Source organism: Eschrichtius robustus, chromosome 4, assembly GCF_028021215.1.
Source record: "Eschrichtius robustus isolate mEscRob2 chromosome 4, mEscRob2.pri, whole genome shotgun sequence".
Taxonomy (NCBI): domain Eukaryota; kingdom Metazoa; phylum Chordata; class Mammalia; order Artiodactyla; family Eschrichtiidae; genus Eschrichtius; species Eschrichtius robustus.
Window position 1 is genome coordinate 59797514 of NC_090827.1, and position 14668 is coordinate 59812181.

Consider the following 14668-nt stretch of genomic DNA (forward strand, 5'->3'; position numbering starts at 1 on the left):
AAGGCACAACATAAGAGCTGTGAGTTGAGTTTAGTCTTACTGAGGTCTATAGCCCGGGAGACAGCCTTTCAGATAGCTCTGAGAAACTGTCCCAAAGAGGTAAGGGAAGGGCCAGGATATATGTGAACTTTTTTGCTGGAAAGAAACACATAGTTGAACATCAAAAAATTATTGCTAATCACAAAGAGTAGACATTTGAAGTTAATGATTTAAGTTGTTTTCTATGTATGGGGAGATGCAAGAATCTAGGGTCATTGAAATATTTCCTTAGATATGAACCTTGACTATCTAGGGGCTGATATCCAAAGCACAGAATGCTTCCTGTTTTTCTCCAACCTGAATTCCCCTCAGGCTCACTGTCGGTGGGCTACTGCAGTGGCTAATGGCTTGATCTTTGTGGAACTGTAATTGCAGGCAACATTTTTTTTTTCTTTACATGAGCCACATATGTAATTTAAAATTTTCGAGGAGTCACATTAAAAAAAAAGTAAAAAGAAACAGGAGAAATTAATTTGAATATTTCATTTACCGCCAAACTACTTAAAATAGTATCATTTAAACATGTAATCAATATTCAGAATTATTAACAAGGCACTTTGCATTCTTTTTTTCATATGAAGTCTTTGAAATCCATGTGTATTTTACATTATAGCACATTGAATTTAGGACTACCCACTTTTCAAGTGTGTAATAGCCTCGTGTGGCTAGTGGCTACCATAGTGGACAGCACGGTTATAACCAAACTCCAATTAATTTTATGGCCCTAGACACCCTACCCTGTCAGTAAGCATGCCGTTCCCTCAGTCAAGAAGGAACTCCTCACCACCTCTCTCCGTTCTCCCCTAGATTTTCCCTGACTTTGAGTGCACTCTGCTTGGTATGTGATAAAGTGAAAGAACCAAATCCTTTCATCTCTGAATATCCAGTGTCCAGTGAATATTTATAGAATAAGTGAATGAAACATCCTCAGCCATGGTTTAAATCCACAGGACACAGGTTGCTCAGCTGCAACCCCAGGACTGAATCAGGGAAACCCAGTACCCAAGGACAGGTTCAGGAAAGGGGAATAGGGTCCTGAAAATGAGTGACTTTGTTTAGGAACGGCTACTCACATGTGCATTACAAACTGCTAAGTGTTCCTAGTGGGGTTGAGCGGGTTGTGAACTGGGATTTGTAGGAAAACCTGGCTTTTTAGGGAGACCTACAGCCCCTCTAATGGGTCTTTTGTAATCATTTGGTGGATCTGATCTCTGTCACTTGTGACTTAATTATGCTATTGTTTAACTACACGGGAAAGACAGAACATTCCAGTAGCTCTGCCCCAGTATTTGATAGTCCCACGGGTTCCCTCCAGACTGAGTCAGCTGTGTGCGTGCAAAGAAGGGGAGGGCATGCGGCCCCTCATTGGTCAGTGTGGACTGGCCTGGGGGTGGGAGTCTCTGAGATGGGGAGGCCATGCTGGGCAGTAGGGCCTGATTGATTGGACACACAATTCACAGTGGCACATTCCCCATGACTTTCACATATTCGTGAGTTCAGAATATTAGTGTTTTTGGAAAAAGATGGTGGAAGTTCCACATGTAGATAAAAAATCAGTCAGTCTGGTTTAAGGAATGTAGTGCGTGATTTACATTTTTATTAAGCTGTGGATGGATCAGCCCTGGAACAGGTCTGTTGACACGAAACTAATTTGCCTTATGATCCTGTTGCTTAGTGACCTACTTGCCTAAAATTGTGTATCCAATGGCTTCTACAACCTTTTTGAGATTTTTCATTTTGTCCGGTTTCTTTTTCTATTTTGCCTACTATTTAGCATTTCAAGAATTTTTTTTTTAATTAATTTGTCCAAGGGCTCTATCAACTAACTTTCATGTTTCTAAGATGTATTTGCTGAATTTACAATATCCCATTAAACATCTTCTCCTTGACTTTCTTAGTTTTGCTGTTTGGATTGTTAATGTCTTTTATAAGGTCTTATTACTGCTTTGATAGTAAGGAAAAAGATGTGAGGGACAAATATTTCATAAGTGTTTTTTAATTATTATTCACTGACCATTAAGTAATACTGGATTATAAAGTAATCAATATGCACAGTATCATATATAGCATTACCTTTGAAAGAATAAAATATATTTTATATTATAAAAATAATATATATAAGCAGCAAAGATAAAGTTGAAAGTACAGGAAAGTAAAATTAAAAAACTACTGGTACCCTCCATGGTTTCACTGTCTCAAAGGTAACCAGTGCTAATGGATAGATTCTCAGTCATTTTCGCATAGTTGTGTTTTACTTTTACATGGTTATACTGTATATACTTATGCATGTTCATGTACATACGTGTATTCTCCTCACTTAATATTACATCAGAGGTATTTTCCCATGTATGTGTTAGTCATTATACAAATATATTTTCGTGATGATAATATTCAAGAGATAGAGGAAATATATTACTATACTTAACCACTCCCTTCTTCTTGGACATGTCTATCAGTTCTCGTTCCATCCTTTGATTATCACATGGATTGAATGTTCTCCTCATGTTTGCCAACCGATTGTGTTTCCACATTCTTAGTTCTTGTCCTTTGCCAGTTTGCCTGTCTGGGTTCCGGTGTGTTCATGCCACTCTGTAAGCTTTTTATATAATAACAATGTTAACCCTGTGTCACAATTGTGGCAACTGTTTCTCTATTGTTTGCATTTTTAATTTTAAAATTTATATGTAACCAAATCTATTCTTTAATGAAGTTTTCTATCATTTCTGAGTTTAAAAAGTCCCACTTCCTTCAAAGGTTTGATATTCAAGTCTATTTTCTTGTAGCTCTCTTTTTTTCACATTTAATTTCTTATGGATCTAATTGTCTCCTCACAATTTAGCCAAGATAGGAACTTAGTTTAAAGTTTCAAATGCTGTACTGTTATTCCTTTGGTCCTTTACTCAACTCTGAGCCAAGCTATATATATATATATTTTTTTAAATACCAAAGAGATGGTAGAAAAAATTTAAATGCCATGGTTTTTGTTTCCATTACTGTAAGAGGATGCTTATCTCTTTTTCTAAACCTGACTCACTCTACTCTGATAGGACCGTTTTTCTCAAAATAGAAACAGAAATAGCTTTAGATAAATCAGTTTTTTAAAAAATCAAAAGTGAGAAAAATAGAAAAAGATCTGCTTCTTATCCTGTACAAAAAGGTGGTGACCAGGTGGGTTTTAAATGCATGTGGAGTCCTGGGTGAGCCAGCAGGGTCAGGGTAACACTTGGAGGACTGGGGACCATTTCCATCTTCAGCAGTGAAGCTGTTTCGTATACATCGCCAACAAACATGGGCCACCGCCCACCCCCTACCCAGTGCTTTTTCTCCGAGTCCTGCTCTGGACTCTGGGTTTTCAGTCTTTCTCCTAGTTGACAAGGCAGAGGTGATAGAAAGGTCAGCAGCCCGCTGTTCAGACCCCGCCTTTGGCCGGCCTTCCTGCTCTGCCCTCTCTTCTGGGTCGTCCCATCCACTCTGACTGCACTTCACCTCCCTGCCATGCCCCGAGCTGCAGGCTGCTCTTTTTTTTTTCTTTTTAAACATACACAAAGTTGGAAGAAGCTTTTTATTTATTTATCTATTTTTGGCTGCGTTGGGTCTTCATTGCTGCGCGCGGCTCCTCTCTAGCTGCGGCGAGCGGGGGCTACTCTTCGCTGCGGTGCGCAGGCCTCTCACCGCGGAGGCGCCTCCCGCTGCGGAGCACGGGCTCAGTAGTTGGTGGTGCGTGAGCTCAGCAGTTGTGGCTCACGGGCTCCAGAGCGCAGGCCCAGCAGCTGCGGCACACGGGCCTACCTGCTCCGCGGCATGTGAGATCCTCCCGGTCCAGGGCTCGAACCCGCGTCCCCTGCATTGGCAGACGGACTCCTAACCACTGCGCCACCAGGGAAGCCCAGGCTGCTCTTTCTAAACCGCCTCTGCAGCGCGTCATCCCCCGCCCCACCACAGTTTTCTCACCCTCCACTTAGGAAACACATCCTGTGCTGTCGTGCGATGCTGCCTTGCCTTGCTCTCCCTCTGACTCTGTCTGGAAGCCCCTCCACCCTCCCACCCCCGGGAAGCCTACTCCTTCCAGAACCAAGTGTGCTCCTGCCCAGTGTTCCCTCAGGACACCCATTCCAGTTGCCCACCACCACCGCCCCCCCCCCGCCCCCGACCTAGCACCTTGGGGTCAGCTTCAGAGCTCTTTCTACATGTGAGGTAGCCCTTTAAACAGCAGCCTGCTCTGCTCTCCTGTGGATTCTTCGAGGACAGGACCCAGGTCTTAACATCTCTCCATCTCAAGAACTTAGCACAAGCCCCCTCCTACATGATATTAGTAGCTAATGTTTCCTAAAGCACTTAGTATGTGCCAGGTAGTGTTCTAACTGGATGACAAGCTTATGTGGATTTAATTCTCACAACAACCCTACAAGGAAGGGATGCTGTTATTTCCATTTTACAGATGAGGAAACTGAGGCACAGAAGTTAGTAATGGATGAAGCCAGGATTGAATGCAAAGCCTGACAGTCAGATCTCAACCCAGACCCTACCCAGTGTGTTCAGTCACTTCTTATAGGAACCCTCAACAGAAAGCTTTGGGTGAATGGAGAACAGAAATGACTTGGGACGTTGGATTATATGGTGGTATTGAATGTATCTAATTTATCCAGCACCTCTGAGGAATTAGATATTGCAGAGACGTTAGTTTTCCAATTGATTAAAATTATTCCTTTTGGTTTCCTTATCTCAGGCGTATTTTTTGCCTTCTGTGATGGTGAGATTTTGCCTAAACATTCAGGAGATTAAATATTCTTTTTTGTTTTAAAAAGTAAGAACTTCTTTTAAAAAAAGGTTTTAAATGAAATATCTCTAAAATCAATTATGTATTTTCCTGCCAGATTAAACAGTTCATGGGGCATATATCAACCTTTTCTTAGTGACTGGGGCTATCATTGTGATTAACAAATAGTAAACTGTATTCTGAGCCTGTGATGTCCTGGGGCCTTTGACATCAATCAGTAGGATTAATTAGTATCTACTAAGTACCAGGGACTATACCAGGCACTTTCAAGTATGGTTCCTTAATTAATTGTCTAGGCCTATGATTTTGCTTTGCCTTTTTGTTTTTTAATTTTGTTTCTATTTCTGGAAGCTTCTTTGGTCTTCTCCGATACTGTAAAGCACTAGTCCATCACTTCTTGCTCTCAGTCTGCTGTTCACCAGGACAGCGCCCTGCCTCTAGTTGACTATGGTTGATCAGCTATGGGGGAGATTTGGGTAATGAGACTTGTTGCTCTTGTTGCTAAACTCCCTCTCCTTTTGCTGTGACCTCCCTTAGGGTCTCCAGAGTGACAGGAGTGCTTGGAAGGGGAAGCCTTTTGGGTTTCCTCTGACTGTCACATGTTGTTTTGAGACGGAGTTCCCTTGCCATCCCTCCCCTCGGTTTTCCTGGCCTCTGCAGAGCTGGAGGCCACTCCTGACAGCCCTGTGGCACTGTCTTCCTTCAGTTAGATGGCTCAACAAAGGTTGTGTGTCGGTCATGCCCGAGGACGGCTGGGGGAAGTCACATGGTTAGCTGTGAGTGACCTGACATGAACCTTTTGTGCCTGCCAAGGGAATGAAATGTTTTTGTGGTTTGGGAACCCTTGGCTTTGACTTTTTGAAGTTTATTGAGAAACCAAGTCAAGTTACGAGGCAGAAAGCGATTGGAACATCCATGTGCAATTTCCCTTTAAAACATCAGGTTTTTACAGGGTAAGCAATAAAGAACACATTTTAAAAGTCATCTTCAAAGTCAGTAAACATACATAGACGTAAACGAAGCAGGCTCTAGACTTGGAATTACTCAGGCCTCCAGGTGTATGACCTAAGGCTCAGTGAAAACAACAAAAAGTCTTGGGAAGGTCATCGATTTTCGTCATCAGTTAGAAAACTTGGCAGTGTTGGTCCCTGGCTTCTGAATCTGTGTCGAATCCCAGCTCTTGACAGCCTGGCCCGGCATTCTGTGAGTGCAAGGAAACTGGCGTTCACCCTGGGGTCGCTTTTTCTACTTCTAGTTCCCTGGTGTTCAGCAGGGCTAAGCTGGTATCCTGGGCCCCGATTATACACAGCTTCTCCTGGAGAAGTCTGTCCTTTCCCCTTCCCTGCAGGGCAGCTCTGGGACCAGAGAGGGGGCGGGGCCCTCTCTGCAGGCACCTGCCTTGGCTCAAGCAGGGATTTGCCTTTGAAATTTCTTCTTTTCCTCCCGCTTCTAACAAATCCCTTTGCATTCACTTAGGTGTAGACTCAAGGAAGACCTTGGACATGAAGTCAGGCTACCAAGAGTCTAACCCTGGGTCTGACACTTCTTGGTTAGTCCTGGGCAAGTTACTTTAGCTGAATCTCTGTTTCCTCATGGGTTATGATTTCTCTATGAGAGGGTTTTTGGTTGCAAGAGAAACCTCTAATTTAAGTAAAAAGAGCATGTATTGGAAGGCTATAAAGTGGGTTACAGATCCCAAGGAAACCTGTAAAGAAGAAAGGGGCAGGGGCCGGGAAAGCTTTAAAGACCCAAGTCACAGGAGCCCATGGGTCCTCATCTGTGCGTCCTGGGAGAAAACGTCTGTCTACTGTGTTTTCCATCCTGAGGCTCTGTGCTCAGGATTCCGGGGCTAAGGAAAAGGAATTGGGTACCACACCACTGCCCGGTGCAGGAGAAGAAAGAAAATGAGGGCTCTGACCAGCAGAAAGGGGAGTGAGTATCTAACAACCAAACGTCCAGCGCAAACACCCCGAACTGCAAACTGCACAAGGCTTTTAACAAGTATTTGTACGTATTCCTCGCAAACTGGAAGGGCGTGGACTTTTTTTCTCTCATACTTATTTAGATTTGGCAATTGCTAGAGGCACTCATTGGTTTCATCCTACAGACATTTAGTAAGCACCTACTAGGAGAGACCATCTGATTCACTAGGCACTAGGCAAGAAGCACTAGGCAAGAATTAGAAGACTCGAGCTCAGGTTCTGACTCTTCCACTGCCCTGTGTCCCCATCTGTAAAAGTTGGACGAAAATACTTGCTCTGTGTGTGCCACAGGCTTGTCAGAAAGATTAAATGATATCAAATGGCATAGTGTGGTCAAACCCTTGGAAGAGCTGTACAAGTGTCAGATATTTATATGACTGTGTGTAGCTTGGTGCTAAGTACTAGAGAAGAACGAAGACTCATCTGCTTTTATGTATAGGTATGCATTTGTTTATTGTTTGCTTGTCTATTTTTATTTTAAAATCTAGAAAAGATTTGAAGCATACAAGTTTCTTAAGCTTATTTGCAATCTACGTGAGGCTTCAAGCTAATTTCTTCACAATCTAAATGATGTCACTAAGCATTTTATAACTGAGTGCCAGGCTCCATGGGTGTTCAGGGATGAGAAACCCCACGTGTGGCTGTGGTTGGGAAAGGCCTCCGGAGGAGGTGGTGGGTAGCCCCGCTGCCTAATGCCTTTGTACCTTTGTCTACATTAGCTCTGTTCAGTCGAAATATAATGTGAATCACATATGTCATTCCAGATTTTTCTAGTAGCCACATTAAAAAAAAATAAAAAGAAACAGATGCAATTAGTTTTAATAATATATTTTTAGTTTACTCATTCTGTCTAAAATAGTATCATTTCTGAATGGATAAAGAAGATATGGTACACACACGCACACATACATACACACACACACACACAATGGAATGCTACTCAGCCATAAAAAAGAACAACATTTTATCATTTGCAGCAGCATGGATGGACTAGGAGAGCATTATGCTAAGTGAAATAAGAGAAAGACAAATACTGTATGATATCACTCATCTGTGGAATCTAAAAAATACAACAAACTAGTGAATATAACAAAAAAGACTCACAGACATAGATAACAAGCTAGTGGTTACCAGCAGGGAGAGGGAAGGGGGGAGGGGCCTTATAGGGGTCGGGGAGTAAGAGGTACAAACTATGAGGTATAAAATAAGCTATAGGGATATATTGTACAACACGGGGAATATAGCCAATATTTTATAATAACTATAAGTGGAGTATAACCTTTAAAAATTGTGAATCACTGTATTGTACTGTACACCTATAACTTATATAATATTGTAGAGCAACTATGCTTCAATTTAAAAAATAAATAAAATAGTATCATTTCAACATGTAATCAATATAAAAAAGTTGAGATATTTTACATTCTTTTTTTTTTTTTTTTTTTGGTACTGGTTTTGAAATCTGGTGTGTATTTTACCCTTACAACACATCTCAGTTCCAATTAGCCACAGTTCAAGGGTTCAGTAGACACAGGGCTACCAGGTGAGACAACACAGCCCTTGATGAAACAGGAAGAAGAACAGGTAAGCGGCAGAGAAGGAATGGACATGGCAATTTAGTGAGCATCTACTATGGACCAGGCAGGCTCAGGACTGGCATGAGGCATATTTGATGGACAAAACATCAGTCCTGTTTTTATGTAAAATTTTGATATTTTGTTCATCATGAATTTTTAGCATTAATTTTGATTTTTTAAAATTGCATTAAAGTATTATTTATTTTGATTACTGAGTGTTTGGGCACCTCTTGCATTTTGTACCCAAGGCAGGTGCATCAGTTCCCTCACCCTAGTCTCAGGCCTGGCACCAGACACTTCCTACCAACTTTGCTAATACCTCATTTGGGGGCACTCACAGGCACCAAGCTGAAATGGATATCAAAACCAGGAGTGAACTCCTCTAATTTACTAAACCTTAGGCATTCGTTTTGTTATGTGGCTTTTTAATTGAATTTAACTTAGAAATCGAAAGACATTGGTAAACACATTGAAATTGAAACTGAATCTATGAACTGAAAAATTTGAAAATATTTCGGGAGAGATAACCCAGGAGAGAGTTCACTGGCTTTGATTCCCTAGTTAAGGTGACCCTTGACCATTGCATTTCCCAAATTATGTGGGGAAAGAATGAAAACAACACTTTTTTTCCTCTCTCCGGGGCCTCATTTCCTTTCCACATTATAGCTTAAATCTCCAGTGTTTAGGGGGTCAATATCTGCAGTCTCCCCTAGTATGGGTTGTATTGGGAATGTTATATTGAAAATAACTTTGATGCGGAAAGAAAGGAAAAGTGTTACTTAGTAAAGTGTTGCCTATTTTCAAACGAAATCCTTTTCTTTTAGGGAACTCAGAAACAAAGAAGATATTCAATTTGGAGATAATGGAACAACAATATCTGCCGTGAGCAACAAGGCCTATGTTTTTGAACGAGATAAATCCGTTGGAGACCCTAAAATTGACTTACTTAGAACATTAAATATTCCTGCATTGGTAAGTAGGCATTTTAAATCTCATTATTGTGGATTTGAGAAGAAAGGAAAAAGCTAAGTTAAAGTCATTATGGTTTTACCTTTAGGAGCTATTAAGTTATATATGTGTGTGTGTATATATACATATATTTATTTTTTAAATGTTTATATATATATATATGTGTGTGTGTATATATGTATTTATATTTTCCCCCCTTCTTTAAAGTTCATTTCAGACTGTTTTTGAGGTCTTTCAAATGCGGTCTTTTCAAATGGTGACAAAATGTAAGTTTTAGGATTTTTTTCACAGTTTCTTCCCGTGTGTTCAGCATCAGCACTTGTGGATTTTGGAAGGTAGCTGATAATTTTTTAAATATTTATTTACCCCTTGTTTTGGTTCAGAAACTGTAGCAATAGAACTCGCATACTACTTCTTAATTTAGCTTTCTATCTTGGATTTTTTAATTCTCAAAATATATATTGACTCCCCCCCCCCCCCCGTCCCCTTTTCAAATAGCAGAGACTGGGCTGTTGATTACAGCCTAGCATGATTTATTGGGCTCTGTTTTTAATGTCAAGTCCAGCTAATAAAAATACATGAGGCCCAGGAGACTTCTTCTATCCCCTCTGAGGTTCCCACTCCAACTCCTGGGTGACCGCTGCATATGCAGTTGGACACTTATGGTGGACCCAGGACCTGGAAAGTATTAGATCCCAGGTCTGGCCCTGCCCAGCTGGCTAGTGGGGCAGAGTTTATGGGGACCCAGCCTCTAACCCTGATCGGGAGGAAGATGGTGCCACCTTGTGGCTAAGGATGCCAATATATCGCAAGAGTTTTTCCCCTTCTGTGGTGTTGGGAGAACTCTGAGAGTTGTGAGTGAGGATGTTAAGATGACAGTTACAAAATGTAATACTGAGAAAGGACAGTAACTGAAGAGTCCTATTCTTCACACTCAGCCAGAGAGGAGCTCTTTGGTTAACCTCTCAGCTGTTTGATCTCAACATTTACATTTAAGTTTGCAGCGCCCTTTGCTGAAGGGGCAGTAGGAAAGTGGAGTGGGGACACTGCTATCTGAATGTGCCTGTGCTCCTCAGACCGCCATGGAATGGGCCCAGCTACCCTTCCTCCACAAGCTCATCGAGGCCCTGTTGAAGGCCTATCAGCAGAAGCTCTTTGTGACCCGCACGGTGGATGAATTGCTCTGGGGCTACAAAGATGAGATCTTATCCCTCATCAACATTTTCAAACCTGACATCTCTCCCTATTTTGGCCTGTTCTATGGGGTAAGTCAATTTTTCTTTTCAGAGATTCTTTGTTCAGCTGAGGAGGAGGGCATTCCAAGCCAGATTTTATCTTCACTTTGGGTTTCTTCTAGGAGAAGACCAAAGTTGGTTGGAATTGTAGATCTCTTGTAGAGTATGTGAAAAATAACAAAGTGCTTTAGTAAGGGAAAAAAAAAAAAACTTCTCCCACAATTTCAACATGCTACCAGTGCTGACTTTGAATGAGTGTCACTATGAAAAATATATAGAGTGTGCTGTGCCGTTAATCAGGTGCAGTCTTTCAAAGTGTCATAAATTTCAGTGATCAATGCCGAGTCTTGTTTTGATGACTTGGAGACTAAACCCATGGATCAGTCTGACAGAGGCAAATAAGAAACTAAATAGGGATGTGATAGTCCATTAGGGGTGGGAGCTACTTATTAGATTTTTAGACATCTTATTTGTGAAAGAGGCTGGATAATTTGAAACTCTGTGTGTCCCTCGTCTATGATTTCTTTTGTTTATAAGTGGAATTTTGTATCATTTTTTGCAGATTTTATTTACTTTGGCTTGAACCCCAAAATATCAGCATTCAAGTAATTATTATTCAAAGCATATGTTATTGCTGCCTGAGCTTCAAATGAATTAAAATTAAAAGCAATTAAAAATCTATCCCCCCCCCCCCAAAAAAAAAAACTTGAGTAAAATGGATAGCTGGAAGGTTGGTAAATGACAAACTTAAACTCAGGAAGAGAGGTAGGTTCGGGACAGGATATGGAATTGTGATGAATTTCCCCATCTTTAAATTTGTGGTTATTCTCTGGGTCTAACTACTGGAGAACTTCACCCTCATCATGTAATCTCTTAGCATTTCAGTTGCTTAGTGGTAATAATACTGCCCCTGTACCTTCAGGGATATATAAAACTTAAAAACTGTTCAAACGAAATGGTAAACAACTTTTAAATATTATCTTCGCAAGAGGAGGGTGGTCCTAGGAGTAGGGTCCCGCCAACCCTAAATCCTTCACTCTGGGCGAGCAGACCCAACAGATGTTCCCTAGAAGCTTCCATCTGACAGGAGCCAGCTTCCACAGGACCCGAGGAAGCACCGATTTCTTGTTAAGCTGTGACTAGACTCCCTTCTAGAAATAATTTCCGGGAGACTTCCTGCAGAAAGATACAAAGGTTTCCTTAAGCCCCCTTTGGTCCCAGTGGCTACCATCCATCTGCCAAGTGGATCCTGTTCCTAATACCTCAGTATTTCTCTGATAACTTTCATTGTATAGCTTGCTTTTTGTTTTTACACTGACCTCATCAAACTTATAACTAATATCCTTAAATACCTGTTAAAACTGTCACTCACATTTACAGACAGATTTAAAAATTGGCACTTTTGCTTTCCCGTGGCAAGGATGTATGGTTTTACTTTATATTTTTTCTCTCTCTGCCTCTCCTTGCAAGCACCACGGTAGCTCTACAAGGCCCTGTTAGTGAAAAGCCCTGGCATTGCTCAGTTAGATTAGTACCTGGTGTAGATTTCCCACATGCAGGAAAAGAGCATGAGACTTAGACTCAGAGGGCCTGGATTTGCATTCTGACTTTCTCGTTTAATAGCTGTGGGACTTTCCTGAACCTCAGTTTCATCATTTGTAACTTGAGGCTAAAGGTATCTACACTTCACAGTTTGCTTGGAATGGCCAAATGAGAGTCCATGAAAGTGCTTTGCAAACTATAAGTTGCAACACATTTTAGGAACCATTATTCTTTTTCCCCTCCATGACTGGCTCAAAATAAAGACCCTGAATTAATATGAATGACTGGTATATGTTTCCATTTTGGAGCCAAATAAACTGTCTCCAGTGTTGTTGGTAAGAAGGCAAAGGTGTTTTTTGTTCAGTTTTTCATCTGCTCTGGCCAATCCTGACTCTGTCTCCAGCAGCACAGAGGTCCATACTTGGGCCGTCATTCATTCCAGACCGGGGCAGACCGCGGGCTTGTGCACCTCACTGGCACCTCCTGCTCTGCACCCGTCTGAGCCCGGCCTCAAATCTTTCCTTAATCCCAGTGGCGTCTGCCACATTCCCCTCTGATCCCCTAGGCCTGTGTGCCCGTTCCACCTGCTCCAATACACATCGTGATGAAAAAAGAAAACCTTGTTTAAGGCTGTTGAACACTTTTCCTTCAAAGACTTTAATGCTGAAACAGCCAAACAATTAACGGTGCGGGACAGGGTGTGTGAGTGAGTAGGATGAGGTAATACAGACAGCGCGTTGGCACAGAGCTCCTGAGAACAAGGGACCTGGCTGAATATCAGGTGCTCTTATTTGCATACTGGAGAGCCAATCAGCAAATCTTTACCCGTTGATTTTAGGGTACCTCTGTTTTCCTCGGCATAAGAGAGTTCAAGCACCTCCCAGGGAGTGTGGGTTCTTGGATGTCTAAAGCGATGGTGGCTGGGGAGTATCCTTGAGAGGTCAGCCAGTCCAGCCAATTGTACTGGGAGGATGGATTATGCATGTATTACGCTAGTGGTATGAATGTTGTCTTATTCTCAGAACATTTCTCAACCTCCTGCAGTAATATGTTCCTTGTATTCAACCCACAACCCTACTGCAATAACACAAAACCTATTTATTCCTGCTTGTTCTCAAATAACAAAAGTTCTAGCAAGTAACAGGGAAGCATTGACATTCAGTGTCTGACTCTTGGGCCAATAACAGCTGGGGAGAACTCTTGGAGATACTCTGAAATATTTAAATGCTTAACCACTTAGCTTAACCCACATCTGAGTTCATTGGAGAACTTCAAGAAGTAACACAAGCATTTTTAAAATTTGGTGGTTCAGCATTTTTTTATGTGAATTTGCTTCTAAATTGTTGTATGTTCATATTGTTGCCCTTAAAGAGGAGTCCTTTCTCATATCTTAAAGTCGTGTAAAATCTCATATGTGGAACACAACATGACTATTATGTATGTGGGCCATGTTGATATATTGACATAGTTGATGAAGTAGTGTTAAGTGACAAAAAGAAGAACCCAAGTAGGCAAAAAAATTGAAAAGAGAATTCACAAAGGGTATGAATGTTTTTTTAAGGAAACTGACTGAATGAAAAAAGAGTTCAACCTCAGTGAATACAGAAATGCAAAAAGAGATAAGAAATCCCTTTTTTGTTGATCCAATAAGCAAAGTTTAACAAAAGGCATTTGGGGAATGTAAACTGATTTATCTTGCTGTTTCCACTGGGTGACCTTGAGCAACTTGATACTATGTTTCAAAAGTTTAAAAAATGTTCATGTTCTTTTATCTGGCAATTTCCCTTTTAGTGGTCTATTTAGAAAATAAAAGCACAGAAAAAGTTTTTAGTCATAAAGATGTTCATACGTTATATATAGTAGCAAAACAATTCAACACTAAATATTCAATAATAAGAAAATGGTTAACTTATTTCCACATAATATTATGGAGTCATTAAGTTGTACCTAGGAAGAACTTTTGATAATACAGGAAATATATTAGACACATAAGTAAAGAAATTGTATATGTGTATACACAATTGTATATATGTATAAAAATTGTGTATAGCAGATACTATATGTGTATGTTATATATAATATATCTTAGTTCTATAAACAAATTTTGTGTAGAAAAAAGACTGAAAAGAAACAGACCAAAATACTAAAAAATAAATACATGTATGTTGCTTCTTGAAGTCCTCCACTTAACTCAGATGTGGTCTAAACTAAGTGGTTAAGCATTTAAATGTTTCAGAGTAACCCATGCTATTTCCCAGAAGTCAAAGCTCCATCCCAGATGAAGAACTTGTAAGAATGTACAGTGTGTCTGTCTGTGCCATTAAGAAGTGTAACTTGAAAAAAAATAAAAAAAAAAAAGAAGTGTAACTTGGAAAGAATATACAGCTTAAGAAAACTTTAATTGAAAAATGGGATTATATTAATACCACTTTTTTTCTATTCAAGTATAATTGGGTCCTGGCCCTGGATTTATGCTTTTTTATTTTTTAATTGAGGTATAATTCTCTTAACATAAAATTCACCATTTAAAAGTGTACACTTCAGTGT

At 40.6% G+C, this 14668-nt stretch overlaps 1 protein-coding gene across 1 annotated transcript in view; it reads left to right on the forward strand.

Annotated features, from left to right (window-relative positions):
* SCARB2 (scavenger receptor class B member 2) overlaps positions 1 to 14668 on the forward strand; it is a 66277-nt gene that overhangs the window by 31416 nt on the left and 20193 nt on the right. Inside the window, exons 3-4 of the mRNA XM_068542803.1 lie at positions 9200 to 9347; positions 10421 to 10609. Coding sequence (XP_068398904.1) covers positions 9200 to 9347; positions 10421 to 10609 — 337 coding nt within the window. The remainder of the gene's footprint in view (positions 1 to 9199; positions 9348 to 10420; positions 10610 to 14668) is intronic.